Below are 23,103 nucleotides of genomic sequence, written 5' to 3'. Positions count from 1 at the left end.
CATAAATAAGATGACCCACATAGAGATTGGCCCTAGTTCCCAATTTTAACAGTGTGCATATTTTGTCCCTAATGGTTTAAAATCGTTACAATATATTTTTTTAGTAAAATTTAAATATTTTATGTTTTTTAGCAAATAAGATGTTAATTTTAGTTAACAATGGTATGTTCTATGCTTAGAACAATTACTTCAATATTCCTTTCGCAGCCCAATGACAATTTCAATTTAGTTTTCCAATAGCAATCACACTAATCACATTGACAATAACTGTAGATAGAAAATAAAATAAAATGCAGGAGAGAAGACAAGACAAGAGAACACCAAATTTGGCGATGTCAAGGAAAAACCCCAATGTGGGGAAAACCCTTTGATCAATTCTTCTTATTATTATATCAAATGTTCAACAAAGAGAGAGAGTACAAAAGTCAAAATTGACTTGCCAAATCAAAGTCAAAACAACCCTATCAAATTTGCAGTCAAACTCAGCCCTAACCAGAAAGTGAAAGATGGTCAATGCAGCAGTCAAACAATCCTCTTGAAGCTCGGTCAAACCCAATCAAATTTGGCCTGATAAGGTGGTCAAATTCAGCCCAAAACAGTCCTGAAAACTACGGTCAAACTTGGTCAACCCCTGCAATCAGCACTGCAGTCAAAGTGCCCAGAAATTCTGAGTTCCTATGCCAAACTGTACAGCGTGCCAAAAACGAAATTTTCCGACAAAAATCGCAATCAAAGGATGAGTTAAAGTGCTCAATCCTGAAATTCAGCCCTGCAATTTGCCCAGAAAATTCGTCCTTCTACCACACGTGTGAGAGAGAGAAGCTCTGCCCAATAGTTGTACAAACCAATGAGAGAAGGAGAGAGAGAAAGTGTGTGTGATGATGATGCCAAATGAGGAGAGAGGGCACTTGTATTTATACAAGTCATTGAGGGTGAAGAGTCACATCCATTAGGCTTCATAAGCCTACATGATGATGTGGCCGACCTGAACAATTTGCAAATGTGTGGGCATAAATTCAAAAACACAATTTGCAAATGTGTGGGCATAAATTCAAAAACACACTTTTGCTTCTCCTAATTAGATGATCTTTATATCAATTTTGGTCCTTTCGAAAAGAGCAATTTAATGCAATCATCATCTTCATCAATTTTAAAACTCCCTCTCAACTAGGGAGAATTCCACATGTCAATCCATCCATCATCATCGACCATCATGCCACCCTATCGTCATGTACCATCTCTGAATCTAATCTCATCTCTGCTCTATTGAACACTGATATGAATAACAAAGAAGAATCAATCAAGAGTGAGTCACAAGACCTTACCACTCTCCACTGACAAAAGTCAATCCAGAGGTAGAAACTCAATCAAACTTGATTCCAAATCAAGTTGTTGAACACCATGCATCTTGGTCATAGAAAGTACAGCAGTAGACGATGCGTCCATCGGTAGTGCTATGGTCCCTAACCATTTTTCCCAACTCATTGGCCATATGAGAGATACTTCCCATGAGTCTCGGACTACATGGGTAGGATGTATGTTGGGCCATCAACAGGAGAAAGTGAACCACTCATACTCCTCATATGCAGAGGAGAAGGTGAACCACCCAACCTATGCATATGCAATCTCGTAGGGGAAGGTGAACCACTCACCCTGTACATAGTGCACCAATGGGGGAAGGTGAAACACTCACCGTATGGTCGTGCATAGCTCCAAGAAGTACCCCAAGCCCCCAAGAGCTCCCACAGCTCAATGTCCACAAATCCAAGTCTCCCACAAAAGGTTAAGAATTTGACCTTCCCTAAGGGCTTCGTGAGGATGTCTACAACCTGCTCATCAATCCTGATGTTTTGGAGCCTTATTTCTCCCTGTTGTACCATATCCGGGATAAAGTGGTCCCTGATATCAATGTGCTTGGAGCAGTGGTGGAATACGAGATTTTCTAAAAAGCAAATCCCACTCTGGTTGTCTCAAAAGATCACGGTTACATCTAGAACGTGCTCAAATAGCTCACTGAAGAGCTTCCTCAACCAAATGGCTTCACAACAGGCCATACTAGCTGCAATGTATTCAGCGTCGGCGATGCTTAAAGCAACCGATTTTTGCTTCTTGCTCATCCATGAAATCAAAGCAAACCCTAATGAGAAGCAACATCCTGATGTGCTCTTTCGATCCACCACACTGCCAACCCATTCAGCATCACTATATCCATGTAGCCTCAAATTCCCGACAATGTATCTCAATCCATAGTTGATTGTGCCATGTAGAAATCTCAAGAGATTCTTAGCAGCAATCCAATGTGTGCGATGAGGCTCGACCATAAATTGACTCAATGTATTCACAACAAAGCATATGTCCAGGCCAGAGTTTACCAAGAACATTAAGGCCCCCACAAGTTGTCTATATTTAGAACGATTTACCAACTTGGGCCCAACAGCAATTCCACATAGTTTCTTGAAGTTGAATTCCATCAAAGCAGACATAGACTTGCAATCCACCATCCCACATCTCTCAAGCAGCTTCACAATGTATTTTCATTAAAAAAAGGAAAATATCATGTAATGAATAAAATATATATAAATAATGTAAAATAATTGTACACAATAATAATCATAAATAATGATTAGTCAAGCTAGTAATTAGGCTGAAGAAGCATCTCTAATAGGACATGACTCTTCATGAAGAGACACTTGCCTGATATATAAGCAAGCCTCTCATTCTCATTGTAAATCATTCTATTCAATCTTAATCATTCTTATTCACATATTTAATATATAATATTTGTATCCTCATGGATATATTTATATTCCAAGTCTTTTGGAGTAATTAATTTGGAGAAGGAACTTTGCTCACTTCATTTGGTATCAGAGCCAAGTTCGGTCCTCTAGGTTGTTTAACCGATGCACAAAGCTCGTTCTCCGATCCAAGTCTTTGGCTATTGACTCTTCGTCAAATTTATTGCTGTTGCAGTTCAAGCGTTTCGCTAAATATTTTGGGTTTCTCCGTCTCGCTACCAAGCCTTTGGCTATATATATATATAACAAAAATAATAATAAAGATTATTAATTTATAATAAACCAAATAAAAAAAAATAAAAATAAAAATAAAAAAAAATCATATTAAAAAAAAGAGATTAAAAAAATATAGAAAAAAATCAAATTCAAAAAAAAAAGAAAATAAAAATATATATAAAATAAGTGCATAATAAAGATAAGAGGGAATCCTTCTAAATATATTTAAAACTTTTTACGTTGAGAAGCCCGGGGTTTTAAAAACAATCCATGGTATTTTAAAAAGTTAAAAAGAAAAACAAAAAAAAGGGAATACATTTTACTTTTTATGTGGAGAACATTTTAACAGAGGTTTTAAAAATAACCCATGGTAATAGCCCATGGTATTTTAACATCCTGATCATGTCATATGAAAAGACATGACTTTTATATTTATTAAGTGGGGTGACATTAAAAATTTATCAAGGGCGTAATTAAGTATATAAAAAAAGGGACCAATTTATTATTAAAAAAAAAAGTGAAACTATTATTATTATAAGATAAAGTTATTTTGAAAAGGGGTCTTAATATAAAGAAATACATACATATATAGAGGGCAACAATATAAGGGAGTATTTTTTTAATTAAAGGGTATTCAAGTTTTTCACAATCCACATTAAAGGAAATATTTGAAAAATATATATATATAAAATAAGTGATATTTTATAATAAAAATACCTCCAGTTGACATATTGTTTACGTAAAAACATCAAGGCAAAAATGGAGACTAGTAATGAAAGGTTTCTTGAAACCTTTAGTACATGTGTTTACACACTATTTAAAAACGAAGGATCACTCACAGGAAGAGACATCATAATCTCTATCAGTCATGTTGAAAGAAGTAATTATGTTAGTCCTAAATGTGCTAACCAATTGGTGATTCCTGAACCAAATATAGTTAAAACGAAATTTTTTGGCACATATGACAAACAATACAACATAAGCAATCTACACGTAAGTATTGGAGATTACACTTTTACTTCGCAATTCATCGTGAAAACCTTATTTCTTGACGATAGTGACATTGTTTTGAGATCACCTTGGATGAAAACTCTAGGATCTGTCATCTTAAATACGAAGAAAAAGTTTTTAACATTTTCTTACAAGAAGAAGAAAATAACACTCCAAGATGTTACGCTGAAACCAAATTCAGTAACACCAGAAGATATATCAGATATTTCAAAAGTAATGTCTCAAGAAGGAAAAAAAAGTATTACAAAATATGCAAAATGAAATTGACAAAATCACTTTTGACAAAAATGAAGAAGTTTCTCGACTTAAAAACCATAGTGAAAAATTACTGACGCAAATTAAGAAACTTAAGAAGGATAAGAAGTCATTAGAAAACAAGATACAACAACTTATCGAGAAAGAAGCATCAAATGTAGGAATTCAAGTTGATGACAAAACAACAAATACCGATTCAATGAATGTCACAACTCAGGAAAAAGACAAGCAAGTTGAAGAAAAGCCGCGCTTGGATGTTGCAGTTCAAACAATGAACTTCCCAAGAGAATGTTCCATAACCAACTCAACAACATCTTCGCCAAAAGAAAATATAAAAATTGCCACATGCCCAATAAGGGAAAATCAAACCAAAAAGGTTCCCTATCGGCATCCGAATCATGAGAATAGACAAATCAACCACGCTACGTATCGGGACCATTCAGAACCAAAACGACAAATTGATGTTCCAAAGAATAATGACGTAAAATCAATCCAGTCTTATGCTAACAAGTCATTACAAAATTCCAGTGATCAGAATACTACACAGAAGATTAATCTGGGATGGTCTGATCCCTTCTCAGTGCGACAATTTTGTTTGTCACTTAGCTGATTATATCAATTTGTATCGACAAGGATGACTATTCTGAGACAGAGAGACTTTCGAAGCCGAAAAAGAGATCAAGTCTTTTTCATCGACAAGCTTTGAGGACAAAGCTTTTTGAGGAAGGAGGCAACGTAACGAATAAAATATATATAAATAATGTAAAATAATTGTAAACAATAATAATCATAAATAATGATTAGTTAAGCTAGTAATTAGGCTGAAGAGGCATGTCTAATAGGACATGACTCTTCATGAAGAGACACTTGCTTGATATATAAGCAAGCCTCTCGTTCTCATTGTAAATCATTCTATTCAATCTTAATCATTCTTATTGACATATTTAATATATAATATTTGTATCCTCCTGGATATATTTATATTCCAAGTCTTTTGGAGTAATTAATTTGCAGAAGGAACTTTGTTCACTTCATATCACCTGCCTTTTGCCAGACCTTCAGCCCTAGGCAATAGTGCATCAGTCCTAGATCCTTCATCTCAAACTCAACTCCATGTTGCATTGATAAATGAGAGGGTCTGCACCTGTCAAAAAGAGATCATCTACATAAAGGACCAAGATGAGAGGCATGTCCTTTTGAGCCTTGAAGTATAGATTAGGATCAGCATCGCTCCTCATAAGTCCCAGCTTCATAAGATAGTTATCAATCATCTCATGCCAAGCCCTAGGGGCTTGCTTCAACCCATAGAGGGCTTTCCTCAACCTGCATGCGTTTGTCCTTCAAACCCCTAAGGTTGTTCCAAAAAAGCAGTCTTAACGTCCATCTGATGTAGGCTCCATCCTTTAGAGGTAGCGAGATAAGTCATCCACAAAAATTGGATAGTATAAGTATCATACTAATGATGTTACGGGCAACAAACCAGATAGGTCAAATGGACCAGTTGAAGAATATCAGTAGTTTGGCTTTCACTTGAAGGGAATGGTCCCCGTATGAGTTTCCCAATTGCACAACCCTGACAAACTCCTTCATGATTCATGTTGAAATTGGCCATACTTGTGACCGTCTTCCTTACCCCAAGTAAGGCTTTGTAATGTAAGTAGGCAAACCTTCGCTGCCATAGCTCAAATTGAAGTGAAGCATCGCAAGTCAAGGCTCCCAATGAACTTCCTCCAACTTGATAGAGACCTTCAACCCTAATCCACTTTATCTTCCATCGCAAAAATAGACACCATGTTCTTCTTCAAATCGGTACATACAATACTTCTTGTAGATGAATAGTTTGACCTTGATTTAAGTGAAGAGTGACAATACCTATTCATTTCACAGGATAGGTGGCATTATCTCCAAGTATGATCTCCAAATTAGTCTTATTTTCAACCAAATTTGAGAGGGCCTACACCTCCTTGTACCCAGTGAAGTGCCTTGAGGCTCCAATATCAATCAACCAATGATCCAAAGTGTTCGTAGGAGATGCAATAGTAGATAGAGCGAAAATAAGATAAAATTCATTTTGTTTTTCTACAACATTACTTTCCTCGTACCTAGAGTTTCTTGATCTTTTGGGAGGTCAACCATTTCCATATCGAGCAGCGGGAGCATTCCTTTTTCCTTTATTATTGATCCTGTTGTTCCTTTGATTGTCATTGCCTTTGTTGATGTTGTTGTCATCATCCATTGGAGAGTTCTTCTTGTGAGGACACTCTCTAACATAGTGGCCAAACTTGTTACAATTGAAACACCTTCCTTTTCTTCTTTCTTTGAATCCCTGCTTGAACCCTTGACCTTGTCTCCTTGGACTAACATTATTTTGAAGGCTTGTCTCTCCCCATCATCCTTGTCTTCGCTTGAGTGCATATAGCCAATAATTCATCGAAACTAGGAATCCTGTCATTGTTGAGAATGGTGGTGTTAAACACATCCCATGCTCTTGAAAGACCCTCAAGTGCAATGAGAGTGAGCTCCCTGTCAGCAGTAACTTGTCCAATAGGTAAAAATTCATTCTTGATTTGTGTGATCCTCATGAAGTAGGATTGGATGGACTCCCCTTTATCCATCTTGATGTCCTTCAACTTATTTTTGAGAAAGAAGATTTGATTTGCATTGTTCACTTTGAACATCCCAACCGGCTTATCATATATTTCCTTAAAAGTTCCCAAATCATAAATATAGGCAACGAAATGCTTTTGAATAGAATCAACCAAAATTTTATTTTCTTTGACCTCACCTTTTCTATACTTCGTCTTAACAGCAGCTAGTGCATTTGAAGGAGGCTCCGCCACTTTTCCCTGCATAGTCCAATTCTTCATGCTCCTCCAAAGTAAGATCCAAAGTCATTTTCCATGCATGATAGTCATATTTGTCACTAAGCTTATCCCTGTCTTGAAGTAAGATGAAGAAGCCATTGAAATTTGTCCAATAAACCTTTCTTGGTGATTGTTTCTCTCTCTTGCATGGACTTTGTCTTCACCTGAGCTCTGATCCCATGTTAATTTTAGTTAACAATGATATGTTCTATGCTTAGTACAATTACTTCAATGTTCCTTTAACAGCGAAATGACAATTTCAATTTTGTTTTCCAATAACAATCACATCGACAGTACCTGTAGATAGAACATAAAATAAAATGCAAAACACGAGCCAAGACGAGAGGACACCAGATTTCGTGGATGCCAAGTAAAAACCCCAATGTGGGGAAAACCCTTTGATCAATTATTCTTATTATTATATCAAATGTTCAGCAAAAAGAGAGAGTACAAAGGTCAAAATTGACTTGTCAAATCAAAGTCAAAACAGCCCTGTCAAATCTGCAATCAACTATAGTCAAACTCAACCCTAACCAAAAAGTAAAAGATGGTCAACGCAATAGTCAAACAATGCTCTTGAAGCTCGATCAAACCCAGTCAAATTCAACCTCATAAGGTGGTCAAATTCAACCCAAAACAGTCCTGAGAACTACGATCAAATTTGGTCAACTTTGCAATCAAGTATGTGGTCAATGCTATGGTCAAAGTGCCCAAAAATTCTCGATTCCTATGCCAAATTGTACGGCTTGCCACAAACAAATTTTTCCCACAAAAATCACAATCGAAGGATGAGTTAAAGTGCTCGATCAACGCTGGTCAAAATCCTGCAATAGTCTTGAAATTCAACCCTACAATTTGCCCAGAAAATTCGTCCTTTTGTCGCACGTGTAAGAAAAATAAGATTTGCCAAAAAAAAAAATAAGTTACGAATGGAGCCTTGGAGAAATGACAAACAACAGGGCTGAAGCATACAGTGTTTTCCCAGGCACAAGGCTTTTAAACAAAAATGCAATTAAGGACCCTATAATAATAGGAGACTCGGCTATCATAATAGCAGCAATGGAAGCCGAAAAGGATTTCAAAAGCACTGCCATCAACAAAATATGTCAAAGGATCAGAACAAGTTTTAAAAATCTGGGAAATATATCTATCAAGCATGTCTTGAGAAACCAAAATAAGGATGTTGATAGCCACACCAACAAAGCAATATAAGGATGTTGATAGCCACACCAACAAAGCAATTGACAGACCAGTTGGGATTGTTAAAGAGAACAATGAAGTTTACGAAGAAAATATACCATGACTTCCATACCCAGAATGAGGACTGAGAAAGAAGATATAGAAAAGAAGTATACCACAAGGAAAATTATGAAGGGAAAAAAATAAAAAAGGAGAATCAAAACATCAAGTCAAGAAGCAGATTACATGAGGAATACAAAGAAGATTTGTCAGCAGAGGTTCTCAAGTGCAATCTGCTTCGCTCAGAGCATATGATCCTCACAATCCCAAAAAAGCTTCAACACATGATGAATCAAGATTGCAGTTGTCCTTCACTCCTGAGCGAAGATGGCTTTTGTCTTGTCAATCACAAACACCAGGATCAAAATTGTTATGCAAGTAAAAGTCAGGTCTCAACAGACATCTGTGCAGGCTCCCAGGCTATTCGAAACATGATGGCCACCTACAGTAGCAGGTCTCTTCTCCTCCCTGAGACCAATAAATTGGGGGCAGCTCTCACAAATCTTCATCACCTGGAAAGCACTGAACTCCATCTCTCAGGCCACCCCGTCAACAATCTTCACAGTAACCCTAAAGCCATCAGATTCAAGCTCTTCGGTCCTCGTTGCCACGCCTCCCCTGACCTCTCCATTCGTTTCCACAGAAGCATCAGACATCTGGTGGGGAATTCGCACTCTCAACAAATTCATGCAGAAATCAGTCTCGATTTTCTTTGGGATCAGAGCATTGTCCTCCTTCGCAAGTAGCTTGAAGCAAAGAGAGTAAATTTCACAGGTACTCGCCTTCATCCCTTCCCTGGCTACTTAAATCGTGCTTTCAAAAGTATTCCCCAATGGCCTCTCTCTGTTGTTAACCCTGCTCATTTACTCGTTCAGCTTCCTATCCACCACTGCCCCATTCATCAGCATTTTCTTCACTCTATCGCTCTAAGAAACCTGAGCCTAATCTCCTCTCAGTGGCAACCACAAATCTCTACCTCTGTGAAGTCACATTCTCACTACCTATTACAAACTCCGACCTCTTCTCTCCCCTTGGATAGCACTTCTCAACTAATTGACCTGAACTAGAATTTAAAGCATAGACAGAGGCACAGGAGATCAAGTGAAGCTTTGGTCAGCTATCCCACAGCTCAGAACTACGACAACAGTAGTAGAGGAAAAAGAAGTCATCTTAACATCAGGGCTCATACTGGGAACAAGAAAACAACAGTCATCACAGAAAAGCAGAGCAACCAAATGGCTTGCAATCCTCTGGAGAAAGCAGAAAAGAATGACAGTTGCCCAACTTATAGGGCCAATAGATTCATGATTGGACGTTTCAATCAAGCATTGAAGGACCTCAAAGCTGAGATGAAGATTGTCAATGTTTACAAGAAAAGAGACATTGATCTTCAGAGAGCTGAAATAGAAGAACTAAAGGACAAATGCAAACATCTGAAAGAAGTCGTTGAGTACATAAAAACTCTCAATCAATGTCAGCAAAGAGAAATATCCTCTAGGTACAGCAAGAAGCGTCGCCCCCAACAGGAAGAATCAGTTAACCAATTCTGGTGATTGTGTTTAAATTTCTCTTCTTAATGCAGTGCAAATTTAGTTTGTTCCTAGGACAGTATGTAAGGTAGTATGCCACTTTAGTTTTTGAAGTCTACAAAAACAAGGCTACAAATGTAGATGTGGGGACTGTGCTCCCATTTTGTGCACTACATTTGAAACAGCGCTCTCTCGAATGTATAAGGAGCTAGCTCCCTTTCCTTTTTTGCAATATAAGTAACCAACTGTGTTAAAAAAAAGAGAGAGAAGATCTGCCCAATAGCTATACAAACCAATGAGAGGAGAGAGAAGAAATGTGTGTGATGATGATGCCAAATGAGGTGAGAGGGCACTTGTATTTATACAAGTCGTTGAGGGTGAAGAGTCACGTCCATTGGGCTTCATGAGCCTACATGATGATGTGGTCGACTTGAACAATTTGCACATGTGTGGGCATAAATTCAAAAACACACTTCTGCTTGTCCAAATTAGATGATCTTTATATCAATTTTGGTCCTCTCAAAAAGAGGAATTTAATGCAATCATCATCTCCATCAAATGAGTTGTCCCAAGGTGGAATTTGGCCCTAGTTGCCAATTTTAACATAAGGTCAATGAAATGAGATCGGTCCAAGTCATTCCAAGTCCGAGTTTTGAAACATTGCATTCAACCACCATTGGGGTGTTAAAGAGGTGAGCTCTAAAGCCCACTCTTGTTTGCTTTTAATTTTTTCCATGTGTTGTAAACTAGCATATTTACTATATTGATAAAATGCTTGAATGTTCTCTTCTCCTACTGTTTCCCATTTCTCCTTCTCCATCACTCTACTGTAAGCAACAAGTTAATCTCGAGATTCATCGAGTATGATGGGTATGACAATTTGATTTTTTATTATGATGGTGTTGTTGGGAAATTGAAATACCAATGACAATGTGAAAGAACTAGAAGTAGGCGGCACATACCATGGAGAAGAGGAAAAAAGGGAAGGGGATGATGTTACTAATTATAAGGCAACATGAACAATCATTAATGATATGTACCCTAACATATTTTAGTCCTAGTGTTTGGTTCACACATTGAACCTCTTGAAACATGATATTATTAAGATGAAAGGCCGTGATTATAAATGGATTGGTGCATTATATAAGAGAGAAAAGAACGATAAAATTTATTATTGATCATAGCCTGGCCCACCGCATTTTTTGCAATCACTCTAAGTTGGAGCTACTAAGGATTACAAAAATGAAATTTGTTGACTATTACCTCACCTTCAAGTGCCTTTTGAAGGTAAGAAAGCCATTGGCCAATATCATCACAAGTGATTTATGGCAAGGTTTGAAAGATTGCAAACACGAAATTTGTTAACTATTACCTCACCTTCAAGTGCCTTTTTGAAGATAAGAAATCCATTGGCCGGTATCTTCCCAAGTGATTCAAAGATAGGGTTCCATCCGCATTTGATAGACATGATTTTCAAGAGGTGGAGGACACTATGCTTGATGGTCAGATTTTGCAACACATATGAGCAATTGATGATTGGGGAAGCGTATGAGAAAATGGAGAACATGCTAGACCAAATTAAAGATATTGTTGAGTTGAGAAATGTGATCTGTATGATCATATCCATAAACAAGTTGTCAAAATGTGGGATAATATGAATGTTCCACTCGATGCCCTAGCATATGTCCTTACAACAAAATATTATTCTCCATGTTGGTTGACCCAATTAGCACCTAGGGGGTTTCCAGAAAACCACACAAAAAACCACGAGTATAAAATGGGAATGTGCTTGTATTAGACAAGTTGGTCCTTGATGAAGAAGATTGTGCTTCAGTACAAAGCCATTTAACAAGTATATAATAAAAATGGAGCCTTTGCTAACCTACATACAACTAAAGATCAAGATAGGTTGAATCAAATCAAATGGTGGAACATGTATGGCTCCTCCACCACACATTTGCATAAATTGGTGTTGAGGCCACTTTCAAAGGTTGATAATATTCCCACAAAGAGGTGTTGAAGCACCTGCAACATCATCCGTAGTGTGAAGCAAAACATTCTGAGTGTAGACCGGGTAGAAAACTTAGTTTATGTGAACTACAACTTCATGTTGTTGTCCCATTATCATGAGGTGGTAAGAATGACAAAACATGTGCGACTTGAGACAACACTCTAGATGAGGCTAATTTAGAGAAAGATGATTAGTTTTACAGCACTTGGAAGTTGAAATTTTGGGTGATCATGGAGGTGATCATATTCATGGAACAAACATGCAACCCCCATCTACTTGCAAGTTTGTAAATGCAAGGGCCTCACCCTCTATCTTCACAATATCCAACATTGTATGGGATCCATGTAGCTGCTAGTTGTGTTCCACAAACACTTCCACCTAATTTTGATCCTCTTCTTCATATCGCAAAAGGAAAAAGAAACTATATGTTTATTGTGGAGACTAGAAAGCTTCATTGATACTAGATCTCTTTTTCTTTTTTTGTTTACTAGTAATCTCTTCAACTTAGTGAACTTGGAGCTTTGAACCAACCTTTGAATTAATTATTGCATCTTACAACTCTTTGGTAATGAAAATGATGCTTTGTTTCATTTCATGGTTGATGTTATGTATTACTTGAAGGTTGATGTTGTGGTTGATTGATCATTTAATGACAATGTTATAAGTCATACCCACTAGATGATTGATGTTATATGTACTAAATGGTTGATGCATTAATGCTCATCATTAATCTGGTAGTTAAATCTAGGTTTTCATGTTTTCTGCACCTAATTCAGCATTATGCATTTCTTTTTGAATCTATATGCACCAAAATATATTAAAATGTATTATATGTAAAAAAAAAGATCAGTTTTGTAGCCCTCCCAGTTTCAAATGTTTTTGCATATAGTTTAATGCCCACAGCCCCAAGTGTTAACTGATAAGTAAAACTTTTAGCAAATTACTTTGAAACACTTTAGGCTACTTCTACACTTTTCATTTTGCCAGCTGATAAGAAAATAAAAGCACAAGCATACACAGATTTTAACACAGTGATTTTTGGTCTAACTTGACCCTAGAAAAACCCACAAGGGAAAACCAATTGAAGGAGATTGTATTTGCTTTCTAAGGAAATTTAATACACAGCAAATTAATTCACAGAGGGTACCTCCCTTTTAGTTTGTGCTCAGTTCCTTGAAAAATGAGCCACAAGTTCAGCAATAAATTCCTTGAACATCGTGCCACTTGCCCAAAGATGGAGGTACACTTGAGAATAGTCATTTCTGACTATTCTAAAGTGACTTTCTAAAAATAGAAAATGATGTCTAACATTTCAAATTTTCAAGCATTACTTTCCAAAAATAGTAAATCAACCTGTTTCACTTGGTAATCAAGTATAGATGTTGGAAAATCACTTAACTTATCCTTAATCAATCTTAATTGTTCAATTTTTACTTAATCATCAATATTATCATTAATATTATTATTATCTTTGTGATACTATAATATTATTATCAAAATGGAAATACATGTCACCTTTCTTACATGGCACTCAATCATGCCACTTCATATATCTCTCTCCTCTTGATGGCACCCGTACCTCTCTCTCAGTTAATGGATTCGTTGCACTCCTCTTACACTCTCTTACACACCTTAAAGTCTCGTAATAAAAGATTCCTCTTATGCACCCTTCAATGCATATGTTACACTCCCTTGCACACTCTTCAATGCATAACTTACTCTCTCTCCTTCAAGGTATGTGTATCTCCTCCTTATGGCATGAGTTACAATGGCAAGCGTACCTCCTCTTTATGGCATGTGTTACAATGGCAAGCGCGCCTCCACTTTATTGCATGAGTTACAAAGGCATGCGTACCTCCCTAAATGGCATATGTAATTCTCCCTCAAGTCATGTGAGTTACTCCTCCTTCATGGCTCAAACTCCTTGCTCCTCCTATATATATGTGCCCCCCATCTTTTCTACTTGTGCATTGTGAAAGGATAATTCAATCTTGTGGAGGAGAGAGTTGGAGAGACTAGAGAAGGATTGAGAGAGAGAGAGAGAGAGAAAGAGAGACTTGAAGAGTAAGCGCAAAACTTGGTGAGCCAAAGTGATTCAGTGTTTGCATCAGTTGTTGCTACCAGAGATCTTCTTGCTACAGCTATTTCAGATTTGGGTGAACTTACTCATTCTCTTGATATCTCATTGTATTTTGTTTCTCTGTTAAACAATTGATTTCTAATAGAAGAAGAATCTAGTTGGGTTTTCCCCTAGCGGGTTTTGCCCTGGTCATTGGACCTAATTGTGTCTCATTGTGTTTTTGGTTGTCTTCTATTTTGCATATGGCATATATGGTGTATGTTCTATCCACAATTGCTTAAATGATATTGCAGCTGGAAGAAGTTTCATTTTAAATAATTGTTTCAGCATGGAACATTTTTCAACATATTGCCCTCATTTTCCGTGCCTGCAGTCTGCTCTTCCCAGCCTCAAACTGTGTGTCTGACAGTCTGCTATAGCAGCCTCGTTTTCTGTGCTGAAGCTGCCTTGTTTTCTGTGCCTCTAACCCGATTTCTTAGCCTCAGAATGCAGGCTAGTCAGACCTTTGCTGAAGCAATCAGAACCCCTCAAAATTTGTGCACTCAGACCTCAAAACCTGCGCTGAGGGTGGCTACCTTTGGTTTTCATGCCAGTTATCTCAGCCTGCAAGACCTTGGAATTTGTGCCAGTTTTCTCTTGCTGTAGGTCGATTTCCACCTGCAAAATTGTTCTCCTCTCTAGCTCACTTCTCTTCATCCTCACAAAAATGCACATGAGAATGAGAGTGCTTCTTCCTTTTTCTCCCTCTTTAGTTTCATTAAGATAGGAAACCCTAACCCATTTTATCAAGGGTTGAGATTAGACCTCAGCCCTCTAGATCAATGGTGAAGATCATTCCCACACTTGACCCTTTTTCATGTGGTTCCCCTCGTTAATGACTCCTATTCACTTTATAAATTTATATTTGTACCTTGTACTTTTCTCCACATAAAGTTAACTTTAAAACATAAAATGGTTTTAATATTAAAAGTACTTTATAAAGTGACTTTTTCATAACTTTAATATAATTCATAAAGTCACATGCTAAAAAGGTGTTTTAAAGTGTTTTCCTAGCAAAAAGGCAACTGCACTAGGAAACACCTCTTTGGTATCTTTTTCTTCAACATTATATAAAAATGTTCAAGGAAGATTTTTGAAAATAGCACTTTCCGTTCCAGCTCCCACTCACAACAACCTTGTATATAATACTTAACTACATTGAATCATTGTTTCTTTTCTAGCTCCTCTAGGTCACCTAGTATTTACCAGCTCATTACCTCATTTGTCACTCAATGACCTATTACCAGCATAGATCCATCTTTACTCCGGATCTACCAAGCGCCGAGAGGAATCAAATCTTTTTTCACTCTATGCTAGTTTGCATATCAAGATATTTGATCCCTCTCCACGCTTAGTAGATCCAAAGTAAAGATGGATCTATGCTAGGTTAATTTCCCCCTTTAAATAGGCTACATTCTACGTGAATACCATGGGTCAATACCATGTGCCATCTTTATTTTTACCACGTGAACACCATGGCTCAATACCATGGGTCAATACCATGTGCCATCTTTATTTTTATTGATAATTTAATATTAATATTAGGGTTAATAATGCTTTTTTGCATGGTATTAATAATAATTTGGTCCATGGTATTTGGCCCATATGCTCCACCTAAATAAAAACCTTTTTTGAGTGTTCTTAAATATAAAAAATATTTTATTTATTTACCATACCTTTTTTATAAATACGGTATTTGGCCCATGGTATTAAAACGTTATTTGGCCCATAAGCTTCACCTAAATAAAACTTTTTTTGAGAGGTTTCTGCAATAAATATAAAAAGAGGTTTTATTTATTTACCATACCTATTTTTTGAGTGTTCATAAACCTCTTTATATTTTAAATTTATATTGTGTTTATACATAATAATAATTGGATTGATTTTTAAATAGGGCTGACATTAGATTAAAAATGTTTAATTGTAAACATTACATTTTAAATGTTTACGTTTACGTTTACATTTACCTTTATGTTTACTTTTACATTTACATGTTTACATGAGATCTACCCCATACTGGGCTGCAGAGTGCCTCTCGGCGCAATTACAAAGTTCAAACAACTTGATATGGTTGAAACAGAGCCCTTTAAATGTACTGTCAAAGGCTCTGCTGAGTCTGCTATAAGTTTTACCCCACAGAACCAAGAAAAAACTGCCCCTGAATCCCAAGAATAAATGGTTCACTAGTCAAATTTATAAAACAACTAGCAAAAATAATATTTTATGACCTATAAAAATCTCCAGATGGGCTATTGATGAATTTAAGCTTAAAAGATCTCTGTTTGTAGAAGGTAAATGGATATGCGCAGACCTCCTGAAGAAAGGAGAGTAAAAATGATTCACAAATCTAATAACAGAACATAGCAATTTTGAATGATATCATGTGAGGAAAGAAAAACGATGCATTACAAATCGAATCACGGGGAAGATGGGAAAAAAATGAAGGAAGCCTTACCAAGTCAGCAATGACAGCTGGGTTACGTGGATCATCTTCAGGAATACCCTGCTCCACTTTCCCAACCAGATCAGCACCTACATCTGCAGCCTTTGTGAATATTCCTCCTCCAAGTTGAGCAAAAAGTGCTACAAATGAGGCCCCAAATCCATAACCAACTAGAAGAAGAGGCACTGCACATCAATGCAAATCAATTAGACCATCTCAAGTGATAAAACAATCAAAGCAAATATACCAATGTTTCATCATAGGATTGGACATTACTCGATCAGGTTCCATGTAAGTTTGTAACAGATCAAAGTGCTTGTATAAGTACAGTCCAGAAAAGCTTTTCTAGGCATTTACTCACTTTGATCTGTCATATTTGCATTTGATACAGCAATTTTTGCACACTTTATTTGTATTTTGGACATACTTTCCTTGCACATCATTCCTTTCAGTTTTATTATTTTTATTCTTGAATCTTAAAGAGACCTGTTCTCCTCTCTTCTCTTTGGAGTCTGGACTTGCAAAAAAGTAGCATGTGCACTCGCACCTCTCACATTATATGAACACTGTTGTTCCTAGCAGTCTCATTGACCTACTTTTGTGGTCATTTATTGGACACTGATAAAATTATTGTCTTATTATCTCATCTCTCATAAGATGTAGTGTTAAAGCCAAAAATGAATTAGAGAAAATTTGGACCATCCTCCACACATCAGCAATGCAGTCATTGACACCCAAAAGCGCTACATAATATTATTATTATTAAAGTATAAAGATAACCTGCATTCCTACATTGCAAGATTTTGGAATAATATTATTATTAAAGTATAAATATAACCTGCATTCCTACATTGCAAGATTTTGGAAGCCAATTCAGAATCATCACTCCATGAAAGCTAACCATTCATAATAGGGTTGGACTTAAAAAGTTGGCAGGGAGCTGCAAAACCTCTCTTGACACTCGTGAGTTTTGAATCTTACATTCAGTCAACTTCATTGAATTCGGTGTATCCACCCCCAGATATACATAGAATGAGGCATATAGAACTGCTACTCCAATAACTGCCATGCCCACTACAATGATAGCTGAAAAGCCACCAGCACGAGTAGCCACCTGAACACAGAAACAAGATAGCCATATCAGAATAGAACATCACTATTCAAAATTTATTTAGCACTTCCCCCATCAAACTCTATTGACAAACTTCCAAAAATTATTGACAAACTGAATTAATGAAAACCTGTAAAGCTTCTCTTGCTGACCGCCTTGCAGCACTAGAAACTCTAACATTTGCACGGACAGAAACCCACATGCCAACATAGCCTGCAATACCCGAACACAAGGCTCCAAGAAGGAAAGAAATTACAGTGATAAATGCTAAAGTTGACCTGCCACAAATTGATACACATCAATGTTTGAAAGACTAAATTTGTTAGTAGGAGACAAAATTATGATAAGAAATTATGTCGATATTACTATTACCAGCTTTTGAAAAGGTACTAACAAAGCAATTTTACCTTTCAAGTCCAGCTGCTTCCTGCTGAGGAGTGGGACTTCGAAAGAGATATATACCCATGATAACAAATGCTAACAAAATTGCCATTTTTGAAATAGTACCATACTGAGTCCTAAAAAAGCCTTCAGCCCCATCCCGAATTGCATCTGAAATCTGAAACAACATAACTACGAACATGAGTACAGACTAGTGAAGATGCAACAACAAACACTCAAACACAAATACAACACTGTAACCAAAACACTGGTGTACAAAATGAAACTGGAATATAAAAAAATGTTATGTAAGGAGGACTGTGAGAAGCAATAGAGATGAAAAATACATAAATCAACAGTGAAGCAAATATAATGTTAGATTTATGATCAAAATTTATCATCCACTCAAGCAATAAGACTCGTCAGTCTCTTACAAGAGGCATCGCTGCTTATCAGTACAAAGGGTCGCCAATTGCCAGACCAGTCCTATAGTCCTCACTCTGAGGCACATAGCCAAGCATCATCCTGAATATATTTCCTATCAAGCATATTTGACTTCTTTGATCTTTTATACAAGCTTACTAAAGCTGTGATTTAAAATCAAACTAGTATGTTATCCATACTGACAATGTCCAATTACAATATTCTATGTTTAATTTCATAATGAAAGCTCAAAGCCTTCAATGCATCTGAAAGACGTTTAAAAATACAAATTTCAATATCAACTCTTTGTATGTTAATAGAATAGTATAAGATCGCATCAAATAATTCTATTAATGTCCAACAAGTAACCATGAATGTCAAATGGCATCTGAAAGACGTTTAAAAATATAAATTTCAATATCAGCTCTTTATATGTAAGATGAGGTAAGATTAGATATGATAATTCTATTAGTGTCCAACAAGTGCCGCCAGTTGACTCACACTGAAGCACATAGCCAAGCATCATCCCAATTATATTTTCTATCAAGCATATTCGAATTTTGGTCATTGACGTGGTGATATTTAATATAAGCTTATCCAAGCTGTGATTTAAAATTGAACCAATAAGTTATCCATCTACTGGCAATTTCCAATTACCATATTCTATGATTAGTTTGACAATGAAAGCTCAAATGCATCTGAAAGACATTTATAAATACAAATTTCAAAAACATGAATAAGATTAAGATAAGTTAATTCTATTAATGCCCAGCAAGTGACCACAAGATAAGGTGAATACAATGTGGGATTGCAAAAGCAACTCCTATAAATGCTGAGAGCAAAAGGAAAAAGGGTGAAAATAATACATCATAAGTAAGCATCTATCTAATTGAATCTCTAAGTCTGATCATATCAGTCCGAAAGGTACAGCAGGGATAGAAGTGCAAAGATACAGGAGTAGTGTCCGAGACTGGATATCTCAGTGCTGAACAAGAAAGAGAGAGACATTGTCAATTGTGTGTATCCTAGGTGGTTGGGAGGGTTTAATGATAACCTCCCCACCCAAGGTTAAAGTCTCATTGACATGACCATGTATGGTTATCCTGAAATATGTTGATTATCCTGAAATATGTTGTACTATGTACCTCTTCCTTGAATTAAGCAGGATAAGGGAAATCTACTTTTAGAGAGAGAGAAAGAGATGATGTCAAGGCCTCTCAGTCCTGGTGACCAAGGGCGAGGGGGGCAATCAGGACATACTGGTTAGTCCACAAACAATGCAAATTTAGGATAATCAGGTAGTCAGTTGCAAAAGCCATAGTTTTCTTTCAGTACTCAAATGGCAAATAAGCAACTACAGCCAATTGAGGCAATTCGTGCAACTGCCTAATAACTTTTACACATCATGGTGAACATGTATGCAAAAATTGCCATTTTTAAAGTGCATGGATCAACAATGTAATGGATTCTTTCATCCTGTCAAGCTCCCACCCCCTCCAGCCCATGGGCAAGATTGAGAATGCTGGTACCTGTCCAGCCCCAATGAGCAATTAGCCCGCGAAGAGCCCTAATCAAAAATCTAATCATGAATAGTGAACATGTCACAAGTGGAATTTGAAATTGGGTGGAGAGGATAGCAACTCTCTACTCCTCGAGCTAGACCCAATTGACAATCAACAAAGCAATGCTAAACTATTAAAGTGAACAAAAGTGAGTACGGAAAGTGAATTTAGAAACTTTACCTGGCTCATTTCCGGTGGTCCTTCATCCTTTGCAAGGACCCAGGATGTGAGGTAAATAGAAAAGAGTAAGCTGATAGTGCATATGGAAAATACGAAAACAATAACTGGTGAAGTATTCACTCCAATGTAGAAGAGAGCACCAAACGTAAGAAGCAAAAGTAGATAATAGACTCGCTTGTTCAGCCCAAATAGCACCCTTAAAATCTGCAACAGAAATATAGATAGTTAGTGAAACTTTTATTAAAGATTAACCTATTAAATTATATAACTTTACTTCCTAATAATTTAATGTCATATATACAGTTGCAAAGATGTTTTATTTCATGAAATTTAATCATCCTATTACTCCAGGCATTTCTATGACGTAAAGTATCTGCTACTGTATAAGAACTTTAACCTGCTCAGTACCACAAAAAAATTTGAAAATGTGTCTTCCACTTTAATATAGCTAAAGACATAATCTTTCAATGTACAATGTAAATTCGTAAAAATTACGTAAATTCGGTAGCTACATAAAATGGTAGCCATAAGCAGATTGACAATATGCAATGGAGTACAACTACTCAGTAGGTTATGGAACTGTGAAGCTGATAATTATCAGAAGCCATGAATCTTCTCCGTTGTACTGGACACTCGTCTTGTGAGAGCATTATATGATTAAAAGCTGTTTTTAATCAAAAAAATAAGGTAGCTACAAAAGGTTAGGATTTGCCAATTGAACTTGGTACAAGCTCCATGCCATAGACGTAGAAGAGAGCAATTACAAACACAATCATCTAGAGGATGTAAGTCTCAAAAATGCATTACTGGACATGGGTTTTCATTTGCATTGCACCACCTAAAAAATTTGTACTTTGCAACAACCCAAATTCACAGACTCCCAACACAAGCCACAGAATCAAGCCCATTTGCTATAACCGTAACTTTCTGAATTTGATTTTCAAATGTATGCAATACTTGATGCAGTCTACCACTATAATTGCAAGCTAATGTCTATCCAAAAGTCCGGACACATGAAAGCATGGGGATTCCCCTTGTGAGCCTGCCAAGCATTAAAGTTTTAAAACCGTTACACTGTACCCCAGATCTAACAATAATGAACATGAAACTACTCAACCATTGGCAAAGCTTTTGGGTCTTACCCATGGTGTATTAGACTTGCTCCGCATTGCCGGAAAGGTCTTGGGCTTATCCTGATATGATCCCCTCACCCCTTCCTCCACATCGTCGTCCATCATGACTGCGTAGGACGAATTCGCCCTACGAGCAAAAGTTAGTGCAGAGGGATACTCCCCGCTCTGCGGCAAATCGTTCCCCGATCCTAACCGTTGAATCTTGTAGGATCCTATTTTGAAGAATGCAGCACATCCAATTCCCTTTAATGAAATGAAATTCTCAATTTATACACCACGCTAACCTCTGCCTCCTTATGTGCTGCAATTCTCCAATTCCCTTTAATGAAATAAAATTCTCAATTTATACACCACGCTAACCTCTGCCTCCTTAGCTTCAACTGTTAATTCGCTTGTGTAATTGACCTCCAGAACACATTAACACGGTCAAAATAGCAACCTGAATTGCTCTTGAGTCTTTACAACTGTGTCGTGCCTGCACAATACATCAGACAACTTCAGTATCCTAACAAAACCCTGGGAGCTAGAAAGGAACACACAGATAGACGATATTTGCTATGGCAATAAGCAGTGCTTTCTGAGCGAGGCTTTTTTTGATTAAATGTGGGTTCCCACATTATTTTTTACTGCAATTCAAACAACGCCCAATTGGCACTGTCATTTACTGTTGAATTTCAGAATTTAGTCAAACTAACACAATACAATACAGACCCATTTCAGATCACGCCTTGTCTGAAACGCCTGGTTCCAAAAATAAAACAAGCAATGCTACGGGAAGCCATATTTATTGAAATCATAAAGGAAAACACTCAAACCCTAGCTAGATCCTTTAATTTATCAACATACCCATCAGATCCATCAAATTCACAAACCTAACAACGCAGAACAACAATAGATTTAACAGAATATCGAAAAATTTCAACATCCGTCAGAGCCTTCAACGGATAATTCAATGAGGGCAAATAAATAAGGAAAACGAAAATTATAAAAGCAGCAATTGCTGAGATCTGTCAGCAATAACCGCAAATGCAAACTCATTTTCTAAATTTAAAAAGAAAGAATTATATACACAATAAAGCCTGTGGAGATTACCTTGATGTCGCCGCGAATTTTCGTGAAATGACGTAAACCTGACTGATATGCGCCCTCTGCACAGAAATCCCTCGAGAGACGGAGAAGCGAACGGGGGAAGCTATAATCGGAGGAGCTAATTATACCAAATCTCGCACCCCCTTAAACTCAAACGGTACCCGTTAAAAGATAAAAGATATTCTTCGTGTCATTCATTAATTGGACTCTAAGCAACAGCGGCGGCAGTCCTGGCATAACATTCCCGTTAGATTTAGCTGTATCCGTCGATTGTCAGGAGAATTTCTGTCTGGGGTTTTGGGTTTTTTCGAGTTGAGGGGAGAAATTTAACAGTGTAGTGAAAGGATTTGAATTCGGAAGAAATTTTTAGGTACAAGTAAAAACTTCATTGCGATTTATATGATTTATGCCAAGGTTTGTAGAATTTTTTAATCGATGGAAAACCACGCAGGTCAAGGACTTGAAATTCAAACGGAAGGGCATTGCGATTACAGTGGGCAGCCCAGTCCAATCAGCGGCTTTTTCGCCACGTCCGGCGACTGGACCGAAAGAATCCATGGAGGCATGCCACGTGCCGTCAAATGGACGGACGAGATTTTATATCGGACGGGGCTTTATCCCCTCGCCGCCGGACGTTTTCTTGATTCTTTTAATTTATAAAGATTTTTATATCGTATAAAATTTATTGAGGTGAGGTGGAAATAGAATATCCAAAGGGATCAACTTATGCCCCCGCGAGGAT

General features: G+C 37.0%; 1 protein-coding gene across 1 annotated transcript in view; it reads right to left on the bottom strand.

The window, feature by feature from the left end:
* Nucleotides 1-22,750, bottom strand: part of LOC149176918 (pyrophosphate-energized membrane proton pump 2-like) — a 66,169-nt gene extending 43,419 nt beyond the window's left edge. The window contains exons 1-7 of the mRNA XM_089420016.1: nucleotides 22,365-22,750; nucleotides 21,282-21,747; nucleotides 20,140-20,343; nucleotides 18,001-18,152; nucleotides 17,724-17,871; nucleotides 17,464-17,596; nucleotides 16,495-16,667 (exon numbers count right to left, since the gene is read on the bottom strand). Of these exons, the coding sequence (XP_089276142.1) occupies nucleotides 16,495-16,667; nucleotides 17,464-17,596; nucleotides 17,724-17,871; nucleotides 18,001-18,152; nucleotides 20,140-20,343; nucleotides 21,282-21,377 (906 nt within the window). The 5' untranslated portion in view covers nucleotides 21,378-21,747; nucleotides 22,365-22,750. The remainder of the gene's footprint in view (nucleotides 1-16,494; nucleotides 16,668-17,463; nucleotides 17,597-17,723; nucleotides 17,872-18,000; nucleotides 18,153-20,139; nucleotides 20,344-21,281; nucleotides 21,748-22,364) is intronic.
* Between the last annotated feature and the right edge of the window lie 353 nt (nucleotides 22,751-23,103).

This window comes from Pinus tabuliformis, chromosome 4_1, assembly GCF_031772625.1.
Source record: "Pinus tabuliformis cultivar Carrire ecotype Pingquan chromosome 4_1, CPIR1, whole genome shotgun sequence".
Lineage (NCBI taxonomy): Eukaryota > Viridiplantae > Streptophyta > Pinopsida > Pinales > Pinaceae > Pinus > Pinus tabuliformis.
This window is presented reverse-complemented; position numbering and strand designations above follow the sequence as displayed.